At 45.3% G+C, this 20,364-nt stretch overlaps 1 protein-coding gene across 1 annotated transcript in view; it reads right to left on the bottom strand.

The window, feature by feature from the left end:
* Positions 1 to 903: 903 nt before the first annotated feature.
* The window catches only part of Disc1 (DISC1 scaffold protein), a 168,160-nt gene continuing 148,699 nt past the window's right edge, over positions 904 to 20,364 (bottom strand). Inside the window, exons 11-12 of the mRNA XM_051201784.1 lie at positions 9,900 to 10,017; positions 904 to 1,078 (exon numbers count right to left, since the gene is read on the bottom strand). Coding sequence (XP_051057741.1) covers positions 942 to 1,078; positions 9,900 to 10,017 — 255 coding nt within the window. The 3' untranslated portion in view covers positions 904 to 941. The remainder of the gene's footprint in view (positions 1,079 to 9,899; positions 10,018 to 20,364) is intronic.

The following is a 20,364-nucleotide window of genomic DNA, read 5'->3' on the forward strand; positions in this document are numbered from 1 at the left end:
CCTCAAACCATGAGTCACAGTGAGCCTTTCCTCTCTCCCTCCCTTCCTCCCTCCTTCCCTGCCTCCCTCCTTCTCTCCCTCCCTCCCTGCCTCCTTTCTCCCTCTCTCCAGTTGCTTTTGCCAGATAGTTTTTCACAGCAACAGAAAACTAGATAACACACTTTCTTAATACACCCCTTGAACCCACTTGAAGAACCTGCCTGCAGCTGCCTCATCAGGAGCCCCAGCTGGGCCCAAGGAACAATTCACAGGGACCTGAGTGTGCCATTATAGAGCAGTGAGCTGCCTGTGAGTCCACACTGCCTCAGTGAGCTACATTGTTCTGTAGGCTCCACACTGTGACTCCTTGGAGTCAAGGGGAATAATGGGTTCAGTAGACACTAGAGAGCCAGGCTCAAAAGTGTGGCCATCTCCCCCTGCACCCACGTCCCACCTCACACTCCCACCTCCCAGGCCTGAATCTCAGAAAGACCTGGAGCTGCAGGCTGGGGGAGGGGGCTTTCTGAGCTGTAGTCATGGCTAGAGAACACAAAGGTGGCACCTTGCTGGGGTACTGTGAAGGTGCCCTGGGGCAATCTCCTGAGATAGCAGCGCCCCAGGGAACTGGCCTGGGCAGCTAAGGATGGGCACAGACTCTGAGGTTCCTGGGACAACAACCTCTTGTGACCACTGGGAGAAAGGTATCAAGTCACTCTCCCAACTCAGTCTGTGATAAAGCACGGGCCATTTTCCCAGGGAGGACAGCATAGCTCTGTGTTTTGTAACTGGTCCAGACACGAGGGTAAACGCAGGGAGAGTAGCTGGACCAGAATAAAATAGATGTTGTGGTGGTCCACCTCCATGCCCCCAAACTCAATACTGACAACATGTGGCCTATCCCCTCCCCAGGCCCCGCCCCACATGGCTCACCCCTTCCCAAGCTCCCACTCCATGCTCACATCTCAGGCCTGTGCTTCCTGAGCACCAGCTGTCGAATGGGAAGCTGTGGCCTCTCCTCCTGTCTCCTTTGTTGGCTGGAGCTGCAGGATCATGGCCTGCAGTGTTTCCTTCACCATCTGGAGCTCCCCTTGGAGAGACTGTGGATGTTGTTAAGGAACATACGAGGAAGAGAGCCCATAGGGCCTGTGAGAGCAAGCCAGTCTGCAGAGAGCAGGTGGACACTGACATTGAATCACAGCTCCATGCTCTTCCAAACTCTAGCAATTAAATATTGATGTGAATTTTACACTTCCACTTTTAAAAACCATCATGACTTCTGCCAGTTCCAAGGTTATTAACTTTCAGATTTTGTTTTCAAAACTTCAAAGAATAACTCAGCTGTCAAGTTGAGATAGATGCTCAGTGAGATGTGACAGTGTGACCACAGAGCTTCTTAGTCCCCAAGCTGGGGTGGACAACTGTCACATCTGTTAGGATTCAGGCATTATGCTGGCCTGGCCTCTGTTACCTGGCAGGATGCACTCAGGCAGTACCCTGGTCAGCCCAGGGTCCTATGACTGCTACTCACTACATAGCCTGCATGCAGGTGCAAATGTCCCTTTAAGAGGCAAACTCCACCTACTTTCCACTCTCTCTTTCCTGCTGTTTTTCTGAAGGGGCAGACAGGACTTTTCTTACTTCTCTCTTTCTCTACTCCCTTCTCTTCTCCCCAGTAAAACTTCCCACTTAAGCTCTGTCTGCCTGCCAAGGTCTATATTCCTAACAATATCCAAGTGCTCTGACAGTGGACAGGGCAGGTGCTGGAGATCAGAGCCTCCTCAAGAAACCTAGCATTCAGGACCACTGTAAGAGGGACCTCTCAGCATCAAGTGTATGCACAGGGGACACATGGCACTATGAATGAACCAGCTCAGAATCAAGAACTGTGTATTCACAAGGGTCACTCCAGCCCCTGGTACCAAGCCCTTTAAAGCTCCATTTCTTCTCAGTGAGTAACTCTGACCTTTACTCCATCCTAGGCTCTAGCCTGCTGCCATTTTTCCAATTTAGAGAGAAAAGATCTTCCTCTGTCTGGGTTTTCAGAATGGTTGCTTTTTGAATATATGAACTATTAATTTCCTAACCTGTAAAGTGGTTCCTTCTGGAAAGAAAGCAGTCAAAAAGAAGGCAGCAAATGATAACACAGGATAGGTAAGGGCTCTCCCCAGAAACTGGTTCTCTAGACATTCAACAAAACCCTTAACCAACAGTAGTCTTTCTGTTCCTACACAATCAGGTCCCCTACCTCCTAATTCTGGGCCACTGGCAAAACTCTGAGTCGGGCTGAGCAAGCAAAGGAATGCAATCTCATCCAGTAGAGACAATGGGAAAGGAGAAATAAGTTGAAAGTGCCTAATTAGTCCCAACTCTACAGGTGAGATCAAGTCACCACGAGGTCAGAGATGGAGGAAGCTGAGTTTGAGGATAGTGCACTGCAATTTGTTCTCCTCAGGTTCAGTGTCAGCACAGGTCCAAAGAGAGCCACAGCTTTAGGGGTAACTAATAAAACTTCTCCCAATCTTTTCAGAATAAGAAAGTCCTGCAAATCAGCCTTTCCCAAACAGAAATGCCAATCCATCCTGAAATTTTTTCCTATTGTTTTTTTTTTTTAATATTCTGGAAGTTTCAGCAGATTTCACTTTTTTTGGGGGGGGGTCATGTACATACACTACCAGGATGATCCACCATGTGCACTTGAACTTGAAGGAATAAGGGCAGTATAGTATAGGCAGAGCAAGAGAGGAAGCAATCTACTGAAGCGCCTTTGTGGTTTTTTTCTAAAAAGTGCTTATATCCTCCAGACCTCTGGAAAGGTTTTCAAATCGTGAGCTGGGGGAGGCATATAACTTTATGTAAGCCAAAACTTGTGTCCCAGACTGTACACAAGCTGCAATGTGTAACAGGGTCTGGTCTTGTGTAAGGAGTGAGCAGTGTGCAAAGTGGCCCCTGAATCCTGGGGTCTGGTTACCTCTGACATTGGTCTGGGGTACACAGCACTCTATTCACTGCTAAGTGATGACAGAGCTCTTATAGAGAGAAATGAAGCCACACAGTGCTGCTCAGAAAACTTCTGGGACCACAGAGCAAACTAAAAAGGCTGAGGACAGAGAAAAGTCACCAGAGGAAAAGACTAAATTATAAAATTAACACGTCAGTTTCACACATAATAATTTCCATTACTGCACTGAGGAGTCAGTAAAGATGAGCTCTGAGAAGGCAAGTCCCCTGGGAAGCCAGGAAAATCACATCATGTGTACTTAATTGTCCCATCTGTAAACTATAGAATATCACAGCTTAGTCACAGAGGCAGGGCCTAAGGCGGGGGGGGGGGGGGGGTAGGCGGAGAGGGAGGGAAGAGGAAGGAGAGGAGGAGGGAGAGAGTGAGAACCTTTTGTGAGATACCACAAGGTTTATGGCTGATTTCCCAGCACAGTGCCTGAAAACCTCATTTACAAAGCCTTTGGCATAAGAATCACTAATACAATTAAAATCACATTCATGGGGCTGGAGAGATGGGCCAGCAGTTGAGAGCATTTGCTGCTCTTGCAGAAGACTCCAGTTTAATTCTCAGGACCTATATCAGGTGACCCACACACAACTCCATGTACCTCCAGGTTCAAGGGATCAGACACCCTTTTCTGACCTCCACAGGTACCTGCACTCATGTGCACACAACACTACTCCAGCATACACACTTAAAAACAAAACCCAGATCTTAAAAAAAAAAAAAAAAATCATGTTCCTATTTACAAATCTTCACCTTCTGGCTCTCAGCCATACATTGTGCAGGGATTGGGGGAACAAAACAGTTGATGTATGCTGAAGTCCAGAATAAAAATGGAACTGGGGGTGGGGACGGTCACAGAGCAGTTCTATGGAATAATTCTGGAAGAGCTTCAGGCTGCTAAGCAGTACAGCAGGGCTGCCATTCCATTTCTACATCAGGAATGCAACAAGCTCAGGACTGAAGCCCACTGACATGCATGACCTTGGCTTTTTGTGAAAGTGTTAAAATCCAACCCCAGCACCAGAGCTAACTGCATCCACACAAGAACAAATCCCCAAGAGGCTGTGTGTGTCAGGCATTGGGGTATCTAAGAAAAGCATTACACTAATGATCATAACATCAAGGGGATGGACACCCGGGCATCTGCCAAATACTTCTGGAATCCAAGGTCATTTTCATCACCTCAGATCACACCACCCTCTTGTTAGACAGGCAGGTGGGTGATTTGTTGAAATGTCTGTGCTGTGGACTAGATGTGAGACTTTAGATCACTGGGAATGCAGTGGCCAGACCATATTATCAGGAAGGGCAGCCATTGGCAGAAAACTGAAGTCTTCCATGGAGTCTTATTTTGTGTGATAGGAATGGAATGTTTTTATTATCAGTGGGGTTTCCTAGTGGCTATTCTGATAGTTTAATCAAAAGTAGGTCTTAGGGCTAGGAGAGGGCTATGCAAGCAGGAATACCTGCATTCTACCGGCCAGGCATTGTGGTATATGTCACCCTAGTGCCAGGGAGGTAGAGACAGAGCGACCTCTGAGACTGGTTGGCCAGCCAGAGTAGCTGAAGCCCACTTTTACTCCCCCCTCCTCATGCCCAGGGTCAGTGAGTGACCTTGTCCTAAAAAATAAATTTGAGAGGGATTGAAGAAGACATCTGATACCAACCTTTGACCTCCATGTGCACACAGACACAAAGATGTACAAGGGCACATAGTAGGTCTCCAAGTCACCTGTACTGGTCTGCTTTTCATTTATATGTTTTCTTGAGGGGAGGGTGTTGGGAATTGAACTCATGGATTTGTGTTGCAAGCAAGCATTCTACCACCAAGTTACATCCCCAATTTTCCTTTTATACATTTTGAGACAGAATCTCAGAAAGTTTTGAGGCTGACCTTGAACCTGAAATCCTCCTGTCTCCCCTTCCCAGATAGCTGGGATTAAAAGCAGTACACAATCCTCTGTAGCCATTGTGAACTATGGCAGAAGATTGATCTGTATGGGGAGCCAGAAGCAAGACACCAGTTATTATGAGCCATGAGGAAAGCCCTGTCCAGACATACCCAGGAAGTAAGCAAGCATAGGGAATCACTTCCCAAATAGTACTCCACTTGGCTTTGGTGACGGATTCACTTGGCAACCTAAGACTCTCACGTGCAAGTGCTATGCATATACATCCTTGAGAATAATGCACTCAGCAATCTATTAGCAACCACACACACATACCTGCACGGAGCTGTAGGCCCATCTCTGAGCAATGAAATCAGCTCCTTACCTTCCTAACAACTATCCCAGTAGGAGGGTAGGAGTGCTGATCAGGCCTAGACTGGTTCTAGATGCATGTACAGTAAAGCAAACTGTGTCCTCAGAATGAACTTTTAAGGGAGAATCCCCTATTTTCCATCTTATGCCTATGCATGATCTGGTGTGCATATGATTAACATCATTATGCATTATGGGAAGGGAGCTAGAGGAATGGTTATATAACTTAAAACCTGTCAGTTAAAATAGAGGACCACACAAACCATATTTTTAGTAACCAAATCCCCATCTTGAACCCCATGGCAGGAACCCTGAGATGACAATCAGGGGCCTTGAGTACATGGACTAGTGTTGTCCACTGTCATTCTTGCAAACACATTTTCTGACCTTACTATTGATTTTCTGTGGGGAAAATACCCTTGCTACATCCACAAATCTGTACATACTTACTGCAGTGCTTTGAATAAGATACCAAGAACCTGGAGACAGCTGACCCACGCCCAGGGAGACTGCGTCATCAGCCTCATGCTAAGTTCATACTGTGTCCACTGGCAGCAGAGCCATTGTCTGCTACAACTTTTCCTACCCAGATCTCAGCAAGAGGCAGAAGGAAGCACATGGCTGCCACCCCTCCATCAGCCTGGCATGCACCATGCCTCAGAGAGCAGCCTGCCTGTCTCTCTACTCTCCCACTGTAAACTACTGAAGCTCTTCACAGACGTCCTTCCTGCTCTTTAGTTTTAGAGGCAAAAGAACATTTCCAAGGAGGCAAGGCAAGCACCCCTCAGCTCTGTTACCTTGGCCTCTTCAGGCTACACACTGGAAAGTGGAACCAGACAGGAGCCCTTTGGGGCTGTGGAGTTTATGCATGAGCCTGGATACATTTAGTCTCTGCATGCCATCAAAGCTAGCAAGACGAATCAATTGGGCACCGTGCATTCCCAATGAGCAGAGAGAATAGGCTCCCAAGAGGACTTCTGGACAGGAATGCAAATGTCATGTAAATAGACTCAGCCTGGTCCTTGCTCACCCATGACTCAGCAGAGGCTGGCAGAACTGCCTGGGGCTTTGGAAGATGCCAGCTTATGCCGTGCTTCCTTTCCTCCTATCATGAGCTATGGGAGTCAAAGGAAAAAGAAGAGAGAGGGCAAAAAATTCCTGCCTAAGAATTCACCGAGCCTAAATGCTTCCCAGTTAAAGCATTCTGAACGTGGAGGAGCAGTTACACAGACTCGAAGGGTATTCAGAATGGAACTGCTAATTAGAATCCAGAATCTGTGAAATCATACAGCAGGTTCAGACCACTGCTAATGGATCCCAGCATGCCTAGCTGTGAAGTCACATCCCTGTCCTGTCTCTAGAGGCATCAGGCGCCCCTCCTCACCGCCTGCTCTCCCAGTTAACAGTACAGTTCAGAGGCTCAGGGTCACCTCAGCTGATGGTTTGGGGTGTTCACAAAGCCTGTAACTGAGGAAGCCTGCCAGGATGACAAAGAAACAGCCTATCTGTTTCCTCGTCCTCAGCTCTGCCAACCTAGCCTTCCTCTCCCACCAAGCAGACTACTGTAACTCTGACACCAACAGGCTGTGCAAGAGCTGTTCTGAAGGTTTAGAAGCCTCCACCATATTGCATGTCCCCAGCCCAGTATGTGTCATGCCCCTCTGCATATGACACACTGGCACACCACCTGCTTTGCTCCCAAAGGCATACAATAAGGAGATACCCCAGGAAAGATGGACAGTCATAGAATCTGGAACGCAAATCTTCCAGAAAGATGTCCCTTTGTGGGTTTACATCGGCTTTTTCCAGCATAGACTTGGACTAAACATGCATCATCTCCTATGTGTCCTGGCAGCATGCGTAATGGAATCAAGTGAGACACCACCCTCCCTGCGCTGCTCTTCTGTGTTACTGGTTGCAAGCTTTTTCTTTCAGCCACACTCAGCATTGCCTTTGATTGCAAATGAAAACACACAGCAGCCAGAGTTTAGCTGGGGGATTCCTGCAGCCTCTTTGGATGCCTTGATAAATACTAATTTGAAACAACAGCTTTTGTTTGTTAGGAGCCCCACAGAGCACTGTGAACTTGGCTTCCTGTCTTGGGTGGTCCTTACACTCAAATCCAAGTGCTACTTCACGGAGCTTAAAGACACATTCTGTATGTTATTCTTGCTCAGTGACACAGAACACTACCTGGGTCTCAGAGGAAAGCCGGGGTAAATAAGTGTTGTGGTGTAGATGTTATCTACGGAGAGGCTGATGTCTTACCTAACCCAGCACTCCCACTCCTAATGGGATGGTCTTCATTTGAAATATCCTGGACAGGCTCAAGTGCTTGAGCTGGTAGTGCTGTGTGGTGGGGTTGTGGAATTTTTAAGAGGCAGATCCTAGCTGGTATAAGTGGGTCAGTGGAGATGAGCCTTGAGGGCCTTAATCCTTGTCTCCTGTCCCCTACTTCTGGCCTGAGCTAAAGATGTAAGAAACCACACCACAAACTCCCAACACCATGGGTGCCTTCCCACCATGATAATTTGGATCATGAGCCATGTTCCACTGGGCTGTCTTAATCCACCACCCCCCCCCAGTCTTTGGCTCTGTGTCATTACCTGGCAACAATCACTGTCCTATTTCATAAACAACATGTCCCCTAGAAGAAGTTTGTGATCTATTAACATGCTACCTTCTTCTGCTTCTGGACAACTGTGCAGTAATAGAGTACATCCCGGAGTTAGAAGAGGCAGGGCACTGTACAGAACAGAGTATTTTTAAAAATGTGGAAAGGATGGCAGAAAGCATTCAAGGAACAGCCTGCTGAGTTAATAAGCAAGAGCAAAGATGTAAAGTTATCACAAAATATGCTGACTCCATTATTAGCCATGCATCTGAATACTTCTGAATAAGAACAGCTTTTGGCTGTTCAAAGCTACTTAAATATATGCATGGAGATAAAGTAAAATAGAAAATAAGGTTTTAAAAAATCAGGCAGTGAGAAATGCCTAAATTTCCCACAAACATTTAAAAGTCAGTATATCAAACAGAGAGTAATAGACAGGGAGGTGACTGTAGCTACAAAGGGCCACGTGTGACTAATTAGCTGAGGGATTCAGAGTAGGCTAAGTATGCCTTTCCCCATCTGTACCCCTGTGTAACTTTTTAACTGATACCCTGCTGGGGCTTAGAATCACCTGAGACAGGAACCTCATTTGAAGAATTGTCTACATGGGGGGGGGGCGCTGTCTTAATTGTTAATTAAAATAGTAGGATCTAGCCCACTGTGGGTGGCACCTCTCTCTAGGCTAGACCCTGAGCTGTCCAAGAGAGGAGAATACTAGCTGAGTACACAAGCTAAGACAAGTCAGTAAGCAAGGCCACATGGGTGCATTTGTTTCTCTCTGCTTTGGACTGTGGATGTGATGTGACTGGACTGCCACTTGAGTTCATATCTCCCCCAGTGATGAAATTTAATCATGAAGTGTAAGCTAAGCCCTTTAAATTGTAAGCCAAATAAAACCTAAGCTGCTTTTGGTCAGGGTGCTTTATTACAGTAATTAGAAACGAAGCTAGGACAGAACCCTTTCACACTCTTTCAAAGAGCTCATCAGAGACAAATTGTATGCATATGTCACCAGGGATGCGCGCTTCCTATTGAAATTAGGGACTCAACCTGCCCTTCAGGGAGTCACTGGCAGACACCAAACACCATCATCCACCTTTGACAGGGGCAGAACATTTCCACTGTCACTACAAGTTGCATATTTCCCCCATGTGACATGTGTGTGCTTTAAAAGGTTCCTCCTGACATCTCAGCTGTCTCTTGCTCTCTCTCTCTCTCTCTCTCTCTCTCTCTCTCTCTCTCTCTCTCTCTCTCTCTCTCTCATGTTCCCACTCCAAAATGGCCTTTTTGCTCTTCCTGCCCCAATAAATCTCCTGTATTGTTGTGTGGTCTCTTTGTAATGTGCCTTAGCCTGCATCCACCAAGATACTTTGCTGCTATACGCTAACACTCATTCTGTCAATAAATCCTAACACCCACAGCATCCACAACTGAGCCCATGTGTACTCTTACCACCTGAGTAGGACAGTTGGCTCTGATGTAGGTGTCTGTAGATGTGGTACTAGGACGCTGAGTTTGCTATCAGCACCAAGAAAGATTACATGAATCTTAACTACGAGTATGTGTTAGACATCAAAAAGAAGGTACCCTTAGTGGTGTTAGTTTTGATACCCCACTATTTTTGGTATGTAGAAGGCAGGGCAAAGGACTTCAAAGAAGACTTTGGATATCTTATTGAAGAGGACCTTAAGGAGGTGAGCCAGTAAAATTACTTTGGTTCTTTTTTTGGTTATTCCCCTATGGCCACACAGAGCCATCTTCAAGACTGCCAAAAACTCCATTTTGCCTTGGTTTTGGCTGTGTGCCTATCTGAACTCTGTGGCTAATACTTAGCAGCTGAGTTTAATAATTGGAAATATTGGATTGTTTACAGAAACTAGAGGGGAAGTGCTCCATACAGAATTAACCCAGATCCAAGACATGCTGAACTACAAATAACAATGTATCGGTTCACCTCCATCTGCAGGGGCATCAGGGAAGTGGTATGCATTTTCAGACTTTCTTTTGCAAAGCAACTTTTGAAAAATGGAAAGGATATGAAAGAGAGCTTCATCGTGACTGTGGATTGCATTGTGAAGTTGATCTTCGAGGTCCAGGAGTCTCATGCCTATGGCTTCACATTTTTCCCCAACTTCAGCAGAAATGATGTGAGATTCCTAGTCAGAGAATGAGAAAAGGATCATGAGTCAGTTGTGGGATGCTGAGGGCTATGTGCACAGTCAGGACACAAAGAGGTACCATTTCCTTGGGAGGCTATTCTTGAGAACACAGGAGCCAAGTTCAAGTCATAACTGAAGGATAAGCTGTGCACACATAGGTCCTGCCTTACCTGGTCTGATTAAAGCCTGACTTTAGCATGGAGGCTCCACAGATGGATTTATTCAGTTTTCCAGCTGAATTCTTAGACAATTCACAACATGATAGAAATGGTAGGGAAAGGGGCAGAGATGTCACCAGGGAAACTGGGCTAACATAAGAACAGAGTAATATGTCTTTCAGGGCACAGGAATTGAGCATCCGTCTGTAAACCAGACACACAGCCCCTGCAAACCAGACTCAGAAGGAAAATTATTTGTTTACTTACTTACTTGCATTTATTCATTCACTCTTGTATGTGTATGATGTGTGTGAGAGTATGCATGTTCATGTGTGTATAGAGATACATTTGCATGTGGGAGTATGCATGTGTGTTCATGTGTATGGATGTCAGAGGACAAACCTCAGCTGTCATTCCTCCAGTACCATCTACCCTATTTTTTGTTTGTTTTGTTTTATTTTGTTTCTGGGGCAGAGAGGTTGGCCTGGAGATATTGACTAAGCCAGAGAGAGCCCTGGGGAGTCGCCTATCTCTCCACTTCCCCAGCTTTGGGATTATAAGCATGTGCTACCACACTTGACTTTTTATGTGATTCCACTCCATTAGGGCAGTGACAAAGTACCAGGTCCCCACTTGGCATCAGGCATGTGACAAGCATGGTTTAGTGAACAAATAGATGGGTCTAAAAGTCCCTAGTCCTGAGAGTTTCCCTTTCAAATGAGCATCCCATGCATGAGCAGCTGTCACCTCTGTCACTGCATTTCACATAAGCACTAAACAATAGAGTCTAAAAGTTACTGAGGTACCAGTTGGTCCAAACTGCACTTTAGTTGCCCCTCCTGACTCCCCCACAAACTGACCTAGGCCAAGTAGCCTGAGTCACAACCTTTTCTCCATGTTCTTCCTAGGAGTACACACATACCCCCCTCCTCTAAACTCTGCCCTTCCTTCAAGGCCCCACACAAGCCCATCTATGGAGCATCTGTCAGAAAACGAGTTATGTCCCTTAAGAGCCATGAGCTCAATCACACAAGGGCCATTAGCTGGTCATTCATCCCAGGGCCCCATGAGTAACACTGGCCTATAAAAGGCCATAGATTCTTAAAAATAATCAACAAGGTCAAGAAAATGAGGACAGAAAGTAGGCAATTCTAGAATAAAGAAGAAAATAAGCAAGAAACACCTCAGAATTAAATCTCAGCCACAATATGAAGGTGATAATCTCTCAGCTAAGTGCGGAAGACTTGGAAAGAATTTTAGGAAGGAACTAAGGTTGTTGTTTGTTTGTTTGTTTTATTTGCATTAAATGGCCAGGCTACTACAAAATCTGCAGTGGTCAGGGCCTGGTGACACCGTTCCAAGTCCTTAGAGATCCCACATAGTGTGTCAGCCAGCATCAGAACCTAGGAATACCAATCAAATCCAGATACTCGCCTTAACATTGCTCGATTTGTTCACTTTGCAACACTTCACAGTTTATGCATCCAATGACTGACAATTCTTTAACAAAACAGTGTTAATGGAAACTATAAATAACTAATATAAATACTGGAGAAATCTCACATAATACTGGCATTTGTATATATAAAAGAAAGGAAATCCCCAGGCAATGTGGAAGATGCACAGATATCATTAAGGCTTGAGGCACAAGGGATGCTTTGTTAGACTTTCATCATATCACTGGGGAGAGGATACATGAGAACAATGGAAAGCCATGTATTTTATTGATCCTAAAAGTCATGGCATTGTCACACAGACATGCAAGTGAAAAGCAGGGAACTTACATACAGTGAGGATGGCAGCCATGATTAGTAAACACCATGGCCATGCCCAAAATTAATGAGAAAAAGGAGGGGACATCTGCAGAGCAATGACTGACAGTGGCTAGAACTCGGAGTCATAATTGGAGAAAAAAACAGAATGAGTGGGTCAATTGGTGACTGACAATAGGGAAAGGAACGCAGCACTCTGAGTAAATCAAACCAAACAATTTAATCTGCACTCAGAAGTGAAAGCCAAGCTGAACAAGCTGAAAATGCAGCTTTATACTCCCCTCAGGCAGGCCATGTCCGAAAACATTGTGCAGGCTGACAGTATGGGGGTGAACTTGAGCAACCTCAGACCACACAGTAGGCCCTCTAGGTTGTCCCTGTCCTGTGACTCAGTAATTATTCCACTTCCTGGAATCTATCACAGAGAAGCAATTTACATATTTAAATTGGAATTATTTCTATTAAGACTGTGTAATAAGCAAGGGAAGATCATACATGTGTGTGCGTGAGACAAATAGAAATATAAGATTCGAAGCCCGTAAAGATAAAGTAATATGAGCCCAGCAAAGTGGGGAAAATAGCCCAGGCATAATGAGAATGGTTAGAGGCAGGTGGTGTGTGTATGTGTGTGTGTGTGTGTGTGTGTGTGTGTGTGTGTGTGTGTATGATCCCTTTGGTGAACACTTACTTAGCCTGAGAAGAGATTTACATTGTGAGAGGCAGGAGAAAGAAACATGGCCACTGTTTCCCATCCTTCACACCCGCCTAGGTGTGTGTTGGCTGAGAGAAAGGAGGATAAGGGTGATGCCCTGACTCAGTGGTGCCTGCTGGCGCTGAGTGTGCACGCTGCTGTTCACGTGGGGGAAGTGTGGAGCCCTCTACACCAGGGCTGGCTTCTCCCTTCTCTGACAGCTCATGGGTTTCAGGATCTGTACCTCCTGGGGGTGTCCCAACAGAAAGAAAGGGGCTTTTCTGAGAACCACATACCAGTTTCTTCTTTTGTACATTTCTTTTTGTTGTTAATAATTCATCTATAGTTAAGAATAAGGAAGATAGATGATATGAAGACTTTTGTCTCCTTCCCTTAAAATAAAGAAAACTTTCTTTCTTAGGTTGTCCTTCAAGAAAACCCCAGGAACACAGAAAATCCCAAGTAAGCCAAAATGAATTGTGAGGCGCATGCACCACACAGAGCTCTAACTGCCTGAGGCACAAGCCCCTCTGAAACTATTAAAGTATAGGCATCAATAGACAGGTGTCATAGGTTCTGAGGCCATCCCAGGTTTCCCTAAGAGAGCATGAACTCCTAGGACAGAGTGTGCCAGCTGGCAGGGTCTCGGGGACTGCCTAGCATCATTCCTTCTCTTCCACCTAAGGAAAATGTCTTAAAGGAACCTGGGTACCAAGACTAGTCTCTCCTATTCTACCTCCAGGCAACAGAGTCTGAGTTCCTGGAGGGATCAGATCCTAAGAAGGGAGAAGGTGGGCCACTCCCTCCAGGGCCAGAGCCTATGTGGGCCAGAAGTGGCCATGTTTATGATGACAGTGTTGAGTCACTCTGCTGTGTCTAATAGAGGCAAAGAATACCTGTTTGATTGATACTGAAAGACTTAAACTAGCAAAGAAACGAAATGAAGCCCAAATAATTGGAATGCTGGGCGGAATTTGCTAACCACCGGCCTTAAGGTAGCAGGATACCAAGAATTCACACTGCCCCTCCTTTCAGTGAGTCAGCAGGTGGTAAATAGGGTCCTTAAGAAACAAAGAGATAGCTGCAACTCCGATTTGCCCAGACAAGATTAATTAGCACACCCTGAGGCCCTAAGATCTACTGACCCTAACAGCCAAACCATCTAGCCTCAAAGGGTCATGTACTCAATGGACAGAGGGTCACACCCCCTCCTTAAGCTTGTGGGTTTTGCCTTTAAAAACCCCTGTGCCTGGGGAATGATGCTTCTCTCTAGCCTGCATGCTGAGGGAGCCAGTTTGTGCAAACATTTCCTGTTCATTAAAGCCTCTTGCATGTTGCATCAACTGGACTGGAGATTGAGTTCTTAGGGGTTCTGACTGAAACTGGGAGACTCCTCATTCTGAGGGTCTTACAGTACTTGATAATTAAAAATGATCACCACACCCCTCCCTCCCCATCTCAGAATTCCCAGCTGAGTTGGACTTTCTCAGCATCAGCAGTTCTGAGGATAATTTAGTATGAGTTGCATCAAAGCATCATTGAAAACTGTCCTGTAAGCCCTCCTGCAATTTGCCCCTAGAGCAATCTTTTCAGTAATTCAAATTGTTTTTTTCTCTTTTTCTTTTCTAGACACTCCCTCTGTCATTTACCCAGAGGGTAACTGTTTTTCCCTGTGGGTCAGAATGAACAAGTCTCTGCAGAAGGCAAACAGCTTCATGGCCCAGCTCTTCCCCTCCTGGGCCTGGCTCACACCCCCAGTTTGACGACTCTTGTAATACCTCAAGGAATATGTCCCTTAGGAAGCCCCATCCACACAAGCTCTGGTAATCTGCTGTCTATCTGCCTCCACCAGACATCTCTGCAGCCCCAGGAGCTGACCCCCTACCTCCCTCAAAGGAAGTCGCAGCCCATGCTTGTTGAGCCCTTACCCTGCAGAAGCCAAACAATGGGGCTGTCTGACCCTAAACTTTTAGGCTCACTGTAAACTAAATACACCTTTCTTTATACAATCCCCAGCCTTAGGCACCTGGTGACAGTATTGGAATATAAACTAATGTAGAAAGTCATGAACAAGTTTTGCTGTGTCCTAGATTGAACTAACCAGAAGATGCTGTCAAGATGGTGGGCAGAGCCAAATAATGAGGCCTTTTCCAAACACCAATGCCTGTCCATACCTCAATACAGACTATAATAACCTGTCTGGGGTAATCCCTCTGCCCTCTGGGACAACTGCTTGTCTTGAATGACTAAAACAGCATTTTATGAGTACATACATGTGCACATGCACACATACATGTACATATGTATTAAAAATGGAATCTGTTTCTAGGAGGGGACAGGTCCTTGTCTCTTACTTAGGATTAATCCTATGGGGAAAGCCAGGGGCCTAGCTGGTGGCCACCTCATGGAAAGCAGGTTCATCTTAAGAAAGTATACATTTTTCTTCCTAGAATTATTGTCCCCTAGTGCACCATCCTTGAGGGTCCATTGGGTCTGTAGCCTTTCTGAGTCAAGCTCTTTTGCTTTTCTCTAGCTTTTATTTGATTGCATTCTTTGTCTCCAAGCCTCTGGGCTCTGTTTTTTTTTTTTTTTTTTTTTTTTTAATTAATGAGACTAAGAACTCAAATTTTATATGATGGCTTTTCTGGGATGTCTATGGTGTCTGGTAAACACCTTATAATTCTTTAATTCAAAGAGAAAATGATCCCTTTCTTGCACTCCTAGACAGCATCATGTGACACATACATACAAGCATGCACACACACAGGCACACACACACACACACACACACCCCTTTTTGTTGGTGTCAGAGGATGCTCTGTAACCTTACAGGCAGCCCCTCCATGTGTTCAGTTCAATAGAGCCAACATCATTGCAAACATTATTTGCAGGTCACCTTGTGATCAAACCTGCAGGCCCATGATAGAGCTTTTCAACTGTATTTAGAGCTGATGTCAGATTTCTGTACTGCTCTCCCAGCTCAAGGAGCCTGGTTTAAAACAGAAAACAGTGTTCCCTTTGATGAGCAGGACATCCTCAAGACAACTTTCTAAAACTACAGACCTAAAATGTATATTTTAGATCCAAGGCTGGCGTGACACTAATCCACATGCATGGTGGGGCCATCAACACTCCATGGCCAGCATCTTTCAGGGTTGTTTTACTTAGTCACATCTCTCGTAAAGATGGTTAAGTCCTTGGATAGGACATTGCGATACACCAACATTTAGAAGTTTTGGATTGGTGTTCATATTTCAGTGTCAGGGAATACATAATAATGGCTGTTTTGATGAGCATTTTTAACATTATCAGGCTGTATCTACGGAAGAGAAAGTCTTGTGTATTATTGTCATTCTGAATATATTAACATTTTGGAATAGGAAGCCCATTGAAATCATCACTAGGTGGGGTATGCTCTATGTCTGCCAGTAGGAAAGGCCCCACCCCTCACAGGATGCACAGTTTTAGATGTCATCATCAGTAGAGAGAGACTGCAAACTCAAGCACACAGGCCACCCCTGTGGTTACTCATTGGATTTGACATTGTTTAAATAGCTAATTTCTCAACTTGTTCTTAAAAGCCATTCAAAGGGAAGAGGCAGGATGAAGCATTGGAGTCAAGCAACTGAGCAAGAAAAATAATTAAATAATAAATCAACTATCATAGGACTTAACGGGTCTATGCTCATATAGGAAGTATGTTGACCTGGGACTGTATTCCAAAGCCACTGCCAACTTCCATTGTTGTTGTGGGGTGATGGGAGGGTGACAGACAAGATGGAGGCCACAATCTCTTGACTGATCTGCCATCTTGGTTATTGTCCTTTGCCATAACTCAGCCTGCTCACCCAGACCTCTATTTTCCTCAACTGTGTAATAAGGTATCTGCAATAGCTACATCTCCTTCCTACAGTGAAAGTCACAGGCTACACAGTCAGAGAAAGACAGGTTGACTAAGCAGTCTTCTCCAGTAGTTGCCAAGCCATCAGCATTTAGGGATTGCCAAGCTATGACACTATCTAAAATTCTGTATTGTACACACACATACGTACACACTTACAAACTCAAAAATTTGATTTGAGCCCCAGGATGTCTGCTCTGTTACTAAGCCTCATTCCCTCTCCCACAGCTTGAGGTAAACCAGATTTGACTACCACCGTGGAAGAGCTTAGGGGACACTAACGCCTTTCCTAGACTCACTATTACCATCATAGCCTCTGGGCTGTTTTCCAGAATAGTTTCTTTGCAAATGCATTCCAAGAATGTTCTATGATCTGTATCATTCCTCCAAAAATACAGTCTTCATAAAGAATCATTACCTCAAACAAATGCCTGTCCGTCACACAGAGTATCTCTTGCATCTATTTGAAACAGATTCTGTGATAAGCTTCACTTTCTACTTCCATGCTGAGAGCTACAGTCACTGTGTAAATCCCATTAAGTAGAGAGACACACATTCTGACTCCAAGGGTGCGTCTTTATTATGCCGGAGAATAGAAATATTCATCTAAATTCCACATTGTATGGTCACACCCTGACTGGGTGGGCTTCTCTTGTAAAAGCCTCCAGATGTCTGAAGGGGCACAAGGCATCTGAAACACTTAGACCTCTTTAGGTCTGAGCAAGGCATGAGTTGTCTTCAAGGACTCTATGCTTGTTCAAAGCAGGCTTTGAGACGCGAGTTCACTGACAAACCTGTTCTGTTTTATTTAGTGTTAAACAGAACCAATAAACAGAACCAAAACCTTCAATAGCAGGAAAAATAGCCTGACTGCACAGCAAAACGGGCTTGTGTTTTTCAGAGTACACAAAGAGCCAAGAAAACTACCTTTTGTATGACAGGATTATTTAGGAGAGTTTGGGCTGCTTCCTTCAGCATTCTGGGATTGGACATCAAAGCTGAACAAAGCAGCGGCTGGAGACATGGCTCAGTTGGTAAAATGCCTGCTGTGCAAGCATGAAACCTGAGTCCCAGCCCAGGTGAATCTGTGTGCACTATTCATCCCAGTCCTGGGAAACCTGAGACCTGCAAGTCCCTGGGATTCACAGACTAGCCAGTCTAGCCTACATGGCAAGTTCCAGGCCTGTGGTGATATATTATTTATGATTTAATAAAGTGTGCCTGAGGGTTCAGAATGCAAAGGTAGCCAGAAGCTATAGAGCAGGTCAGGCAGTGATGATACACACCTTTAATCCCAGCAGCCATACTAGTTATCCATAGAGGCAGGTAGTGGTGGCACACACCTTTAATCCCAGGACTCAAGAGACAAGATGGATCTCTGTTAGTTCAAGGCCACAATGAGCTACAAGAAATTGATCCAGTCTAAAAGAGAAACAGCTTACACAATGGTGATCTCAGCACTTGGGAATCACATGCCTTGAATCCCAGCACTTGAGGTATATAAGATAGGGGCAGATAGTCAGTCTGGGGCATTTTGGTCTCCAGCCAAGTTCAGGCAATTAGTCTCCAGCCACATTGAGGGCAGGTTTGCTTCAGCCTGGGCAGAGGTAAGAGCTACTGGCTTGGCTGCTTTGTTTCTATGATCTTTCAATTTGAACCTCAATATCTGTCACTGAGCTTTATTTTTCATGTTACACAGGCCAGCCCTTTTTTCTCTAAAAACAATATATACAGTTCCCAAGGAATAACATCCAAAGTTTACCTCTAGCTTCTACACACACACACACACACACACACACACACACACACACAACCCAATAATTTTTAAAGGCCCACAAAAATGAAATTGAGCAGGCTAGATTTCAAACCTGCCAGCAAATAAGATCTACAGCATCAGACAGTGCCTGAATAATCTTCTTCTGTGATGATTCAGAGGCTGGAAACAGTGACAGCCAGCCACCAGGAGCCCTTTGTATACAAAAGCACAGACAGGGGCCAGAGGGATGGCTCTGTGCTAAGAGTGCTTGCTGCTGCTGCTCCAGAAAACCCGAGCTGAGCACTTACATGGATCAGCTCACAGATACCTATTACTCCAGCTCCAGGGGACCTGACACATTCTTCTGGCTTCCATGGACACCCCATGTGTGTGTGGCATACACACACATATAACTAAAAACAAATCTTTTTAAACATTTTTCTAAAAGAATAAAGTGCAGACCAACTACAGCTGGAGACTCCTCCATGGGAATAAGCTCCAAGACATCTGTGGCTAAGGAGACCGCCTGGCAGAGTAAAGCAGACCTGTGAGAACAGGACCAAATGTCACATGTCACACATGTGTGCTATGAGTCTTAAAAACTTGAATTTCTGAGTGTTAGAAACAAACAAACAAACAAATTCAGCCCATCTGACAAAGAGAACATGGGAATGACTGTTTTCAGAGATAAGACTTAGCCTGGAATCTGAATGTTGCCATCCCAGAATGCACCTGCCTTTTTTTCCTGTAGAATCATGGGAGATGATGGGCGCTTTGGCTAATGGGGCCAGCCCCTCATGAGACACTGTAGTATTTCCCAGATGGAGAAGAATACGCTACCATTTTTCTTTCTCATACTGTTGCTCCAGCTAATCAGCACCTGCCACTCACTTCTCTCAGAGAGATGAGGTCTGCTTTGCTATGAACAATGTCCCCCATAAATGCATGAAGAGGGGAAGGACCTAGTGGCTGGAGAAACCGGTGGCCAGTGAAGACACACAGAAAGGCATTGAACTATTCGTTTGTAAGGAAAGGGCAGCACACCTAGGGTAGGTGTAAAGGTTCTACTCAGACAGGTCTCTTGCCTGATCCTAGCCTGGATAGTCAGCTCTGTCCTTAACTGTCTTGGTCCTGTCGGGGAATTAGATGTGCCCTGGGTGTGATGAAGGATAGACTGTAAGTTCATTTCTAGAAACAGGAACCCCTGGGATAAAACTCTCAGCTGCTCAATAGGCACCCGTGTGCATTTGTTAGTTGTTAGTGAAACCTGTGCTGCCAATGTGTGAATGTGTCCCTGCCACCCTGTGGTGACTGTGACCACCCTGCTGTCTATCTATCTCTAGGTCTTGGCCAGCAAATGACAAAGAGTTTCCATGGTGGAAGACTCCAGGAGCCCTGAGGTTGTTTTCTCAGAAGCACTGAGCTATGCTTAATTAATGGAAGAAGTGTAGAGATGTCTCCACTCTGGGCCCCGGAGCACAGAGAGTGATTCCACACTTTCCCAAAAGTACAAGAAGCGGGCAGATCAGAGGAACCAACTTCCTCCCCTGGGGCAGGTGAAGGAGGCTGGCAGCAGGCAGGGACTTTAATTAACAGGAAAGGACCAGCAGGAGCCACTCACTGGCTACAGAGGAAGCCCTCCCTTACCCACCTGCTCCCTCCATCCCACCCAGGGGCCAAGGCCAGGCTGGAAGGCAGAGAACTTGCTTTCTTATTGGTTGAATGGTTTCTAAACCTATTTATGCCAATTGTACTTAAAATCCTAATTATATAGTTTAAATATGTTCCACATAAAACATCATCATATGAGTGTGAAAACAAAGTTGTTATCTGTTTTTTTTTTTTTTTTATAGTGGAAAACCTTGGAACGATACAATAGTATTAAAGAGATGGACAGAGGAGGCTGAAGATGGCTGCTGCCAGTGCTTCTTAAGTGTTCTGTCCACTTAAAAACGACGCAGTTAGAAACTGTGGGTGGCAGCTTGGAGGCAAGGCTTATGCAAAACGCGCTCCTTGAAAGTCACTTGTCAGACCCCTCAAAAGTCCTTAATCCTACACTGAGTGAT

This window comes from Phodopus roborovskii, unplaced genomic scaffold (genome assembly GCF_943737965.1).
Source record: "Phodopus roborovskii unplaced genomic scaffold, PHOROB, whole genome shotgun sequence".
NCBI lineage: Eukaryota > Metazoa > Chordata > Mammalia > Rodentia > Cricetidae > Phodopus > Phodopus roborovskii.